Source organism: Anolis sagrei, chromosome 2, assembly GCF_037176765.1.
Source record: "Anolis sagrei isolate rAnoSag1 chromosome 2, rAnoSag1.mat, whole genome shotgun sequence".
Lineage (NCBI taxonomy): Eukaryota > Metazoa > Chordata > Lepidosauria > Squamata > Dactyloidae > Anolis > Anolis sagrei.
Window position 1 is genome coordinate 101,494,842 of NC_090022.1, and position 12,360 is coordinate 101,507,201.

The following is a 12,360-nucleotide window of genomic DNA, read 5'->3' on the forward strand; positions in this document are numbered from 1 at the left end:
AAAACGATTTCTTAGATGAAAGGATTATAACGTGAGCTGTAATAGTAACATTTTTAAATTTCAGTTATCATTTGGATAATAAAATGGCAGCATTGTGTGTGACATTTTTGTTTCTTTTTCATTAATTCACTTTTTTTATTTACATTATTAACAGTGTGGCTGTCCTTTTGCCTTTCAAGCTATTCCAGGACAAGCAGATTACAGAACAGTCCATTACTTCTGGGTCATGTACTAGTGACACTTTTGCAGTAACAAGCTTGCAAATAAAAGCTCTTTGCTAAACAGACCTGCCGCCGCCATATGTTTGCAGATATAATTCACTAGCAAGAGGGAGAATGTTAATCAGAAGTGACACACAAATTCATTGTAGTTGTAATGAAAACTGCCCTGTTACTGTTTACATGTTTGCTCTAGATAACTCAAAGTCAAATGTTTGGTTTGCGAATGAATAATTCCTTACAGATATTTTAATTGAAGGGATGGGAAGGAGAGAAGGACAGAAAGGTGGTCCTGCTTCTAGACCAGGATGTAGGTGAGCTGCCAATGGATCAGTATCTGGCCTACATAGTCAAAAATTGTGAACTGAAGGCAATAACAAAACACATGGCATGTGATGAAGCATATATAGAATCAACAATGATATTTCCCCTTAAAACAAGTTCCTTACAGAGCGGGGAGGGAGAGAGGAAAATGTAACAAATTTTCACTCTGTTCTGCATGTAGTTTGCCCTCCAAAGTAAAAACCATTCATGATACCTGAGGAGATATATTTGTTTAAAGAGCCAGAGAGCTTGAGATGACAAAATGGTCACCTTGCTTATGAAAGAAAAGCAATCCTTGACTGCCTACGATCAGTGCAAGGAGGAGGTATTTTGTTTATTAGGTGTATACATTTATGCTTATGCACAAAAACAACCATTACTGCTAACTGAATCGTTATTACCATTCTAACTGTAAAGGTAACTAACATTTCCTTCCAAACTATTTTAGTCTAATTGCAAGAGTAGGAGTGGGGCTCCTTTTTCAGGGCAGCAAATATCTGGCAATTTTCTAACACATATTTTAATTCTCTCTCTCAAACAGGAAAATAGAGAAAGGAAAAAGAGTTCTGTCAGAAAACAGAATATGGCAATTGCATTTTAAAAATGAGCCCAATTCTCTCCTACAGCATTTATCTGTGCATTTATGAAAGCCAATTTGGAACAGGAAATGGGGCTAAGGAACTATTAAAGTATCTCTTGCAACTATTCTCAAAGAACAGCACAAGCAATGAGCAGCATTTTGCAGCTGGCAAGTCATTTGCAAAATTAAAATCTTTTGCTGAGAATCAGAAGTTCATACCTTTGGACAGCCACCAAACACACAGCAGTCACCACCACATGGTCAGTTTTCTAGGCTGTTGGGAAAATTGGACATATCTCCATGTATCATAGTAAGAAGACAAGCCGTCGTAGTGTTTCCTGCTTACCTATCCCTCTGCACAGGTGAGTTAGTGGTAACCATAGCAAGGAGTAGCTACTGCTAGTCCTGTTCTTCCTGATAGATGGACATTGGTAGATGAGAAGCAGATAATGCCTATACTATTCCTCATGTGCCAGAGCTGAGGAGAGCCCTCCTCTTCCCAAATATGGGGCTATCTTTGCCATCAAAGAGCAGAAAACATTCCAAGGAACTATGAGGACATTCTAGAAAAAGGCAACGGTAGATAAAACGTCACCAGCCTACTTATACTTTGATTAAATCTTAGAAATTATAACCATTTTGTCCCTTTCCCTAATAGTCTTAGGACAATAGAGGAGTACTTTTATTTAACAAGACATGTCTCCTTGGATACCTTGCACAAAATATATGGCATGTTCCTATCTGAATTTGGCTAGGTGCCAAGCGAATGAATAAAAACTAAGTTTATTCCAAAACAAATCAGTTTTCAAATCTTTGTGTGTCAAATTAATATTCTTCTCTTTGTCAATGTGTGAGGAATGGCTTTGTGAAAATTAGAAAGACAGACTTTCCCTTAAATATTCTAGTTTCAAAGCTGATATTTTAAAATGCACCATTAGTACCAAATGAGGGATCTGCATCACTTTCAACACCACTGATGAAGTTCATGTCTCTGATTCTAGTGCAAATGAACATGGTTAGCAGGCAAAGTGGGGAGCTTGAGTAAATACTTACTGAGCAGGTGCTTTTGTGCTGAATGTTGTTGCCAAGGCATTGAAATCACCATCTGGGTTCAAACTACACAGAAAGATCAGACAGAAGTAGGCAGTGCCTAGAATAGCACTGTGGTTGTGATGGACAATACATTCATATTCATGTAACAAGTGATTCTAATTTGGTTTCCAAAAATAAAAAAGGACTAAATCCCAACATGCTTCCCTTTTTACATCCTTTTAAATCTAGATTATACTGATATTCCTATAAATGTAAACCCTAAGGGCTACATATCCTGCTAGCCAAATCTGGATTAACTTTCCTCCCCTCCTAAAACCTTCCACACTAGCTGAAGGCCAGCTCTGGAGGGTTTCCCCAGTTCTCCGTAACTTTGTTTTGAGAGTTCATGGGAAGGTGAATTATAGAAGCCTACTATTTGATCCTGCACAAGCGTTCGCTGTTCTTTTTCCAAACTGACACAGGAAGATAATTGATCCAAGGCAAGGTGGCAAGCTGTTGGATACCTAATTACTGTTGCTCTGCAAAGAGAACATGTCCTTCAGGAACCTGCATTCTCAGTGGACCAGAAGCTACATTCAAACAAAACAGAAGATTTTGTGCCACAGCAGAATGCTACTTAAAATTGCAAAAAGGAATTTAGGGGAGCTGAACCAGGAACCACAAAATATAGGGACAAGCACATTTTTAGAAACTCAAATGTACATTACTCTGATATACCTCATCAGCTTCAGCCATCCACATTATTTTTTTCATGAAGGATCCTATTAAATTTGTTGAAAGCCTTCTTAAAAAGATCTACTTGACTATGTAAGCTCAAGAATAGCTGATGTTCACATAATCTATATGATATTGCTATGGTATTGTTGAGGCTTCCAAAAAATGAAAAAGACTTCATTTTAAAATGCACAAATTTGAATAACAATTCATCAGGTGGATAGAGATGTGCAGTTTACAAACTTCACAATGCACAAATATAAACAAGCAATTGAACCATGACAAAGAAGATAAATAGTGCTTGGAAGATGATCTCCTACAAAAATAAAATACCTAGAGCTCTGATGAAGTGTTACACAGGTATATGTGCAATGCAGAGTGTATCCTAATGTTCTGAAAAATTGAATGGAAAGATCATCCAACTAGACTGATCAGTCTACATCTTCGGCTGATAGGCAGTATTCTGTTTTCCTTCTTTCTCGATACTGGCAGAGTGGGGGTATATATGACTATGTGTGAATGTACATGCACTTAAAAACACCCCTTAGTTAACCGAATATCACATATTTGATGTCTAAACATGGTATATAAATTTAATGAACTGAAAAGAAATAATAAAACGTTGTTATGTAAATTGTACACTTCACTGTAAGTGTACGATACTGAGAGCTTATTGTGCTTTTCTCCTATAATTTTTTCATAGCTGCTGCTATAGAAAAGCAGGATGTAAAACTACTATTTGGAGCTATAGCATACAAGGCTAACAAAATAACTGAAAGTGAGCCTGTGTTCTCAGGCTTGGGTTGCTTCAATTATTTGCTTTTCAGTTAGACACAGTGGTGTTCAGTAATTTAGTATGCCCATTTGCTGGTGCCAGTAGGTATTAGGACAAGTTCTTTGTAGCCCCACAGCTGTACAGTACACAAGCTATTCTGTACAATGTATTTATGAAATTATTGCCTTTTTTTCCTCCAGAAGGCGGTGTTTACCACATGCTGAAGCCAGCAATGGCAAGTCGCTATTTGGTGTTAACATGGAATGTATCAAACTTCTTTTAAAAACTTGAGTTTGGGAGTAATCATACTATTAGGGTGCACCCCAAAGTTTATCCCATTTCTGCCCAGGCTTCTTCAACAAGCTATTGTTTAGAAGTAGTAGCTTTATTCAACCTGCAGGAGAAACTATTTTGGGACAATCTTTACACATTTCTCAGCTGCTAACTAGGCATTTATTTAGCTGGATTGTGAGTGATGTTGATTTCATGAAATACTTCCAGTTTTAAAAAGTGCTTTTCCCTTTATGGATCAATAAAGGGCCCAAAGCACTACTTTTTCAGTCTCCGCTAAATTACAGATTTACTTTCTCATATCCTTCCCCCTCATGTACCTTTGTTAGGATTTTCTGGCTGTGTGCTAAGGAATATTAAATTAGGCAAATTCTCTAGGGATAGTTTTGGAACATGTTTGTATGTGTGTATGTATGCATATGTGTATCCCTAAAGCTCCATCACAGATGGAATTTTTGCTGGTCATTTCCTGGAACCCATCCATTAGCAGAGAAGAAAAAATATACTGAAAAAGTCCACACATGATACAAAGAGCAGAAAAGGAGAGGCATACAGGCCAGGTCAGTTCTCCCCTGGGATGGGGTTTGTTAACGGCTGGCTTACAATGACTTGCACCACGTAGTCCCTTGGTATTTTTAGTTCCTCCAGTTTCATTTTGTCTGCTAGTGGCCTGCCTGAGAAAAACCACCGCTGACTGGTAGGCTCCACACCCTCTGCTGTGTGCAGTCTCCTCTTCATGTGATACACTGTGTCCATACTGCGGACCACAAGTTTGAGGTCTTTGCCTGTTGAGAGGCGTAAACGAAGCTGGCATTCATGACCAGAGTTTGGGGGCAGATCTGGAATATCCAGAGTCTCTAGGTCACCCTTTTCTTCTATCATGTTGATGGGGGGAGCAAGGCAGTAGACAGGAAGCTGGTATCTGTTTCCCAGTTCGTCATAGCACTCTGTAAGAGAACCTTCAGGACAGAAGGGAAAAGAAACTCAGGTCAGTGGCACAATTCTGATTTGTATAAATGCCGCACTCCTTGATATGGCTGGTCTTTAATTCAGGTACAGCTTACCCTCAGGCTCCAAAACAGTTTGTAACTGATATCTGATACTATCCAGCTTCATCTACAGTATTAATGTGCCTCTAAATCACATCAAATGGGTTTCCCTGACTGCACAAACATGGACTCTTTGTAAATGTTTGGGATCAGAAATGTTTTGGATTATTTTATTTTTTGCTTTTGTATTCTGGAATACCTATCTATATACAGAGGTATCTTGGGTATGGAACCAAGTTTTAATACCAAATTTATTTATGTTTTATATACACCTTTACACAGCCGTCCTGATTCCCTCTGCAGAGGTTGAGAAAGGATGGATAAAAAAAAGATAAAAACCCTAAATAAATAAATAAATAAATAAATAAATAGTCTGAAGGTAATTTTATATAACATTTTAAATGATTTTGTGCACGAAACAAATTTAGAGTATAGTTAACTATTAGAAAGTCAATGTGTTACTATTTTAGCCACCCATGAGGACAACTTTGGAGTATTTCACATTTTGAAATTTCAGATAAGGGGTACTCAATCTGTACTAAATTGTTTTTCTGTAAAAAGGATAAACACTTTAAGCAAAGTAAGTTCAACTTAGCAATGACAAGTTATGAGAGATATACAAAGTTAGTGGAAAAAGAAGTTCTAACAAAATATTATACAGAGAAGAACCAAACTAGTATAGAACAATCTACAATAATTTTGAAAACAGTCTAGTTGAAATTAAACAAGATTAATGTTGAAGTGTTTTTCTATATGCATTCAACTACCACAAAGTTCAGAGAAATTTGCCAATATACAATTAAGGGCAAAGGGGTGGCTTAATAAGAATCGCTTAAAAAGAAAGCAAGCAGAATTGTTGCATAATATTTCTGAAGCAGGAACAAGACCCTGAAATTGTTTCATACTATTCTGGCAAAGTAAGAAAAGAAAAGAAAATGTGAACCTCAAATAGTAGATATAGTTCTCTTTGTCTCTTGGGTTCCAATACTTTCCTTTTAAATTCTGAGCAGTTCAAATAGCAGTCTGAAATTGAAAAGTAGCTGAAGGGGAATGTATCCGAAAAATTGCATGTCTGGGGAATACAAGCTAAACAGGTATCTATAGAATATGAACAGAGCAATGTTTTTTGCAAATACTTTTATCACCTGAAGTGTACTGGCTGCAGATCCCATCCTGCTTTAAACTTAAAAAAAACAAAAAACAGACAGATGTATAACAGGTCCAATATAATCACCTCTTGAGAATATTATCAAACATAGAGGCTTGCTTTTTCTTAGATTATTTCCAGAATGACATGCATTCAACAGTTACAATCAGTTTTCTTTGCTTTTAGAAAAGGGAAAATTATTCTTATCTCTTCAACCTTGTCTTTTGAACAGTTCTGATGTTTTATTGTCAATATTTTAAGGACTTCATTGCTTGTTTTTAGTGATGTTTGTTTAGTTTAATTGAAAAGAGGAATAAAAAGAGGTTAATAATAGTAAATATCTATTTAGCCTATTCAACATTTCTGGAAAACACACTAAAAGATTATCAATTGCTTGCACTATGCGGGTATATCTGAAGTGTTCCAGACCAGAAGATCGAGAAGCTTTGCACCTTAAAAGTATATCAGACAAATACATGATAGAATATGTTTAGTGATAATCAGTCCTTGAAGTAGGAAGTTTGACTGTGTGACCCATAAGTAAAGATAGAAGAATGTGTAGTCTTAATAAGACTATTTTTGAGTAAGAATTCTGGCTGGAGACCGAATAACGAACTAGCCAGTCTTTTTACACCTCCGTATTTCTATCATAGTCCTCAGGAGTTATACATGTAAAAAGAAAATGTCACTGACTGTAAGAGAAACAACTGAATACTAGTGGCACTTTTGTATACATCTAACACCTCAGTAATACTGAGATGAAAATGCTTTGATACTAAATGTTAAAACCACTATAAGGTTTCAGAGAACATATTTCAGAGAGCACATATATGCCCCCCGCCCAAAGTTTCATGTTGTATTTTGGAAAGTATTTTTTAAAAACCTAACTATAAATAGCAATGTGTCTGACCACGTCATGAGAACTAAAAATTAAGGAAACCAGAATTTGTTCCCATATACATTTATCATGCACAAAATCCAAAAAGAGAGTCAAACCCAGGGAAAGTGGCATTATTATTATTATTATTATTATTATTATTATTATTATTCTTTGTACTCTGCTTTATCTCCCCCGAAAGGGACTCAAAGCAGCTTAACATAAAAACTGTAGCACAGCATTTAAAATATACAAATATTGAAACAGAATTAAACAGAACTAAAAGATTCGCAGGTAAACCCACCAGACATATTTGATGCATATTCAAAGCTAAAACCGCAGCACCCCCTGAATTGATCTTAAAAACCTTCACCTTTAAAAGATTGCCTGAATAGAAAGGGTTTAGCCTGCGCAGGGAGGGGGTCATTCTAGTTTCCCTGGGCAGAGCATTACAGAGTCACGGGACAGTCACAGAGAAGGCCCTCTCTCTTGTTCCCACCAATAAAGTTGAGATGGAGGTGGGACTGAGAGAAAGACTTCTCCTGAAGATCTCAGGGCCTAGGTAAGTTCATAGAAGGGGATGTGGTCAGCCAAATAGCCTGGACCTGAACTGTCTGGGGGTTTAAAGGTAATAACCAGCACTTTGACTTGTGCCCGGAAAAAGACTGGCCACCAGTAGAACTGCCAGTCTCTCTATAGCCAACCCCAGTTAGTAACCTGGCTGCAGCTCTTTGGACCAGCTGAAGTTTCAGAGTAATCTTCAGAGGCAGCTCCATGTCTAGCGCATTACAGTAATCCAGACAGCATGTAAGTAAGGCATGGACTACCGTGGTCAGATCTAGCTTCTCAAAGAACAGGCACAGTTGCTGCATAAATTTTAATTGTGCAAAGGCCCTCCTGGCTACCGCAGATACCTGGGCCTCAAAGTTAAATGCCGAATCCAGGATGGCCCCGAGACTGTGAAACTGTGTCTTCAGGGGGTGTGTGACCTCATCCAGCACAGGCTGGATCCCTATTCCCTGATCTGCCTTTTGACTGACCACACGTACCTCTGTCTTGTCCGGATTAAGTTTCAATTTGTTTGCCCTCATCCAGTCCATTACTGATGACAGGGACTGGTTTAGGGTCAGGACAGTTTTCTTGGCTTTAAGTGGAAAGGAGTAGTATAATTGGGCATCATCTGCATATAGGTGGCACCACACTCTAAAACTCTGGATGACCTCTTCCAGCAGATTCATGTATATGTTAAACAGCATGGGGGATAAAATGGAACCCTGAGGAACCCCACAGGTCAAAGACTACAGGTGCAAACAGGAGTCCTCCAGCACCACATTCTGGGTACGGCCTGTAGAGCCAATGTAAGACAGTGCCTCCCAGTTCCATCCCAGCAAGATGACCCCCAGAAGGATACCATGGTCAATGGTATTGAAAGCTGCTGAGAGGTCCTGGAGAACCAACAAGGACACACTTCCCCTGTCTAGCTATCTGCGGAGGTCATCCAGCAAGGCGACCAAAGCAAAACCAGATTGAAAGGCATCTAAGTAACCTGTTTCATCCAGAAATCCCTAGAGTTGGGAGGCCACCACACGCTCCAAAACCTTGCTCAAAAAGGAGTTGGACACTGGCGATAGTTGTCCATTATGGAGGGATTAAGGGATGGCTTTTTAAATAGAGGTCTCACAACTGCCTCCTTTAGGCAGGTTGGAACTTTGCCTTGTTCTAAGGAGCCACTGATCATCACCATTATCCACTCTGCCAGTCCTTCTCTGGCCTGTTTGATCAGCCAGGAAGGACAAGGATCTAGAAGACATGTGGTAGCTCTCAACTCTTCAAGAATCCTGTCCACATCCTCATGCTGTACAAATTGAAACGTATCCATCAACACTGGCCAAGCAGGAGCCAAAGTTATATCCACTGAACCTGTATCAACAACACCATCCAAATCAGAACGGATCTGAGCGACTTTATCTGCATAGTGCCTTACAAATTCTTCACAGCAGACTGCTGAATGGTCAGGGATTTTTCCTTGAGAACCAGTATGTAATATCACTCTGACCACTTGAAACAACTCAGGTGGATGATTCCTTGCAGGTGTAATGGTGGCAACAATTTCTCTTCTGTCTCTACTGCTGCGGAGTAGGCTTTTAAATATACTCTAGTCCATGCTCGGTCGGATTGGCTTCGAGTTCTCAGCCAACACTGCTCTAGTTTCGTCTCACTTGCTTCATCGCTATCAACTCCTTGGAAAACCAAGAGGCTGGTTTGGTTCTACTCTGTGAGAGGGGATGTTCAGGAGCAATTGTGTCCACTGCCCTGGCCATTTCCCCATTGCAGAGGTCAGCCAGAGCTTCGACAGGTGACAGGAAAATCCCCAAGAGCCATATCGAATCCATCCGGATCCATTAGCCTTCTGGGGCAGACCATCTTAATCCCCCACTCCTGCGGAGGTTTGAAGTCCCAGTGAGTCTAAATCTGACCAGGTAGTGATCGGTTCATGACGATGGAACTGTGACCAGTTCCTCCACACCACAGTCACTATCATCCCATCCAGCACAGAATACAGGGTCCAAAATGTGTCCAGAAGCATGGGTAGGACAAGACACTACCTAGGATAGGCCCATGGTTGTCATGGAGGCCATGAAGTCCTGAGCCACTCCTGACCGGCAGTCTCAGCATGAATGCTGCAGTCTCTCCACACTATTAGCCACTAACCCTGAAACCATCCCAGCTAGCTCAAGAAGGGAGATTGTTGAACTGCGGAGTGGCCAGTACGCCAACAGAATCCCTATTCTGTCCTGGTCACCCACCTTTAGGTAAACACACTCAAACACTGTTGACTGTGGAATGGGGAACCTGGTTGGGGGATTAAATCACAATGGACTCCACCTCCCCCAGGTCTCATCTGCTGCTGCTCAGAGAATCCTGGTGGGCAGAGCTGAGAGGGATTATCAGACAGGTCTCTGTGATACGAACAAGGTCAGCATGCTCATCCAGAATCAAGTCCTAGATGGCAGTTGTTTTTCCATTTATGTTATCCTAAAGCAAGAATTAGAAAAAAAAATATGTATATGCCCTTAGGTGGGGCACACACTCTTACAAGAATAATCTCTTTTTTGTAATAAGTACATATATTTGAAGATAAGCCAGGATTTTCAGTTACAAAATATTTTAAAAACACTCAGGAACAATTATCACATTGCCTCAACTGCTTTGCATAGAAAATAATTTAGCATGGTAACTCTTTTGCTCCTGCAAAACTTTCATGAGATCTGCAAAAATGACAAGGAAAAAAATAGGGAACATTACATAATGTAACGTATCTTGTTGATGCCTACGTTACACTGAGAGAAAGAAGAGGAAGGAGCCAGTGAAGAATGGCAGTTTGAGTGTTGTAGTAGAATTCAAGAAGACCAAGGTTTGAACATTCATTCACTTAGCTATTGGATGAAGCTAAGTGGGTGACCCAGAGTAAGTCGCACACTCTCAACCTTACAGGAAAGCATTGATAAACCTCATCTGAACAAATACTACCAAATCCCCCCAAATTTGAGCTGAAGAAGAATTGACTTGAAGACACGTCACCAAAGCAATATGAAAAAGGAAGGTGTCTTGCCAGATTTTGGCTTCTGCAGACAGAAATGACTCAACATTCATCCTACAGGAATAGAGGAGGTTACTTAGTTTATTATACATTTTTCATAAGAGATAATGGCTGCAACCCAGCATCCAAAGCACAAGCACAACACAACTCCCATGCAGAATAGCAATATAGTATAACACACACCAATACCTAGGTGCTATAATTTAACCCACAACACTGCTGTATGAACAATTCTGTTTCTGTAATTGTCAGCAACATTTTTCTGATAAACTCTGATGAATAATATAACCCCTCTTTTTGTGTTTTGGTTTTTAGGCTTGCTCCTGAGGTTATCTGGGGGCAGTGATTCAGAAAATTGCATTGGATAGACAGAATTAGCCCTTATTTCTTAGATATAATGATTCCTTATGGGTGAGCAGATGGCAATTGGTATATGGCATGCGTTCTGTATCTCAAAACGAGAGCTGATAAGAGAAAACTGATAAATGTTTTGGAATAGCAGGTCAAATATACCCAGAAACAGGATTAACATTTGAGACACCAAAATGTGTGTTGGCTAATGTAATATGCCCAGGATTATGCATAGCTACCTCACTAACAGACTGTCATTCATTAAAACAGTATACATGTAACAGGGAGATTAGGATTACTATAAACCATTATTTCTGTGCAAAGGTGATACATGACAGGAAGACGTATAGGAAAGAAATTGCATATGACTGTAACTTCATAAACTATAGTTTACAAAACTTTGCACTATCATCTGAATTCAGCTCCTTGTGATACAAGCTAACAACTTTTATATGTTGCATGTAAACCTTTTTGAAAAAGTTCTGTAACAGACTTGATTTTCTTTAAAATTAGATGTTAGAGATAAAGTGATAGACTATTTGTTGGACCTCATGCACAATAAACTAATGTTTGCATTGTTTAATATTAGCATGAGTTTTGGTGTGAAAGTAACAAACCTTTGGCTTAACCTTCCACAATCCCTTTGTAACAATCCTTGGTATACACTGGGTAAGCAAAGTAGAGAGACAGTCTGCTTCAGGACTGAAAGATAGGAAATCATCCTCTCCCTCAAAACCCCTGCTCTCCGAAACACCCCCCCCCCAAAAAAAACCCCAACAACGGAAGGGGTGAAGACATTAAAATAATTTGTTCTATTTTTACCTGAAAGGCAATATGAGTCTGGATACAAATATTTGAGTCCCTGATCTCAATGACTTAGTTTTCTTCAATGGCAAATTCATTTAGTTATTAAATAATTCTGTGGCTACATGAGAGTAAACCAGGGATCTTTTCTGTTTGCAAAAAGGGTAAGCTAAACCAGCCAAAGCTCCGATTCATGGTATATTCATTAATTTGTCTGAATCTAAGAGCAGCTGTCCCTCAGTTTCTCCCCCCAAACAACTAAAGACAGAAACATAAAACTGTGGACTCTTTATCTGGTTTGCTGGAGAGAAGCAAATCAGACTGACAGCTGCAGTGGAGTCTGGCTGACACCATAGAAGAGCCATGGATTCAAGCTTCATGCTCTCACTAGAAGTGGGAATGATTGCAACTGATAGTCCAGAGTGTTCACATTTCCCTGACTTATTGAATCTTGTGAACCAGGCCACTAACAAAAAGAAAAAAAATATGTTGAGAAGAAGTATCTAAATATGGGAAAGAAACATAGTTTCTATTCATAATACAAACAAGGTTCTGTTAGCTTTTGCAAAGTATGAG

General features: G+C 39.1%; 2 protein-coding genes across 2 annotated transcripts in view; both read right to left on the reverse strand.

The window, feature by feature from the left end:
* Positions 1–12,360, reverse strand: part of STK10 (serine/threonine kinase 10) — a 129,967-nt gene that overhangs the window by 101,577 nt on the left and 16,030 nt on the right. The gene's annotated exons all lie outside the window — the stretch shown is intronic.
* Positions 4,435–12,360, reverse strand: part of UBTD2 (ubiquitin domain containing 2) — a 62,529-nt gene continuing 54,603 nt past the window's right edge. Inside the window, exon 3 of the mRNA XM_060765101.2 lies at positions 4,435–4,914. Coding sequence (XP_060621084.1) covers positions 4,517–4,914 — 398 coding nt within the window. The 3' untranslated portion in view covers positions 4,435–4,516. The remainder of the gene's footprint in view (positions 4,915–12,360) is intronic.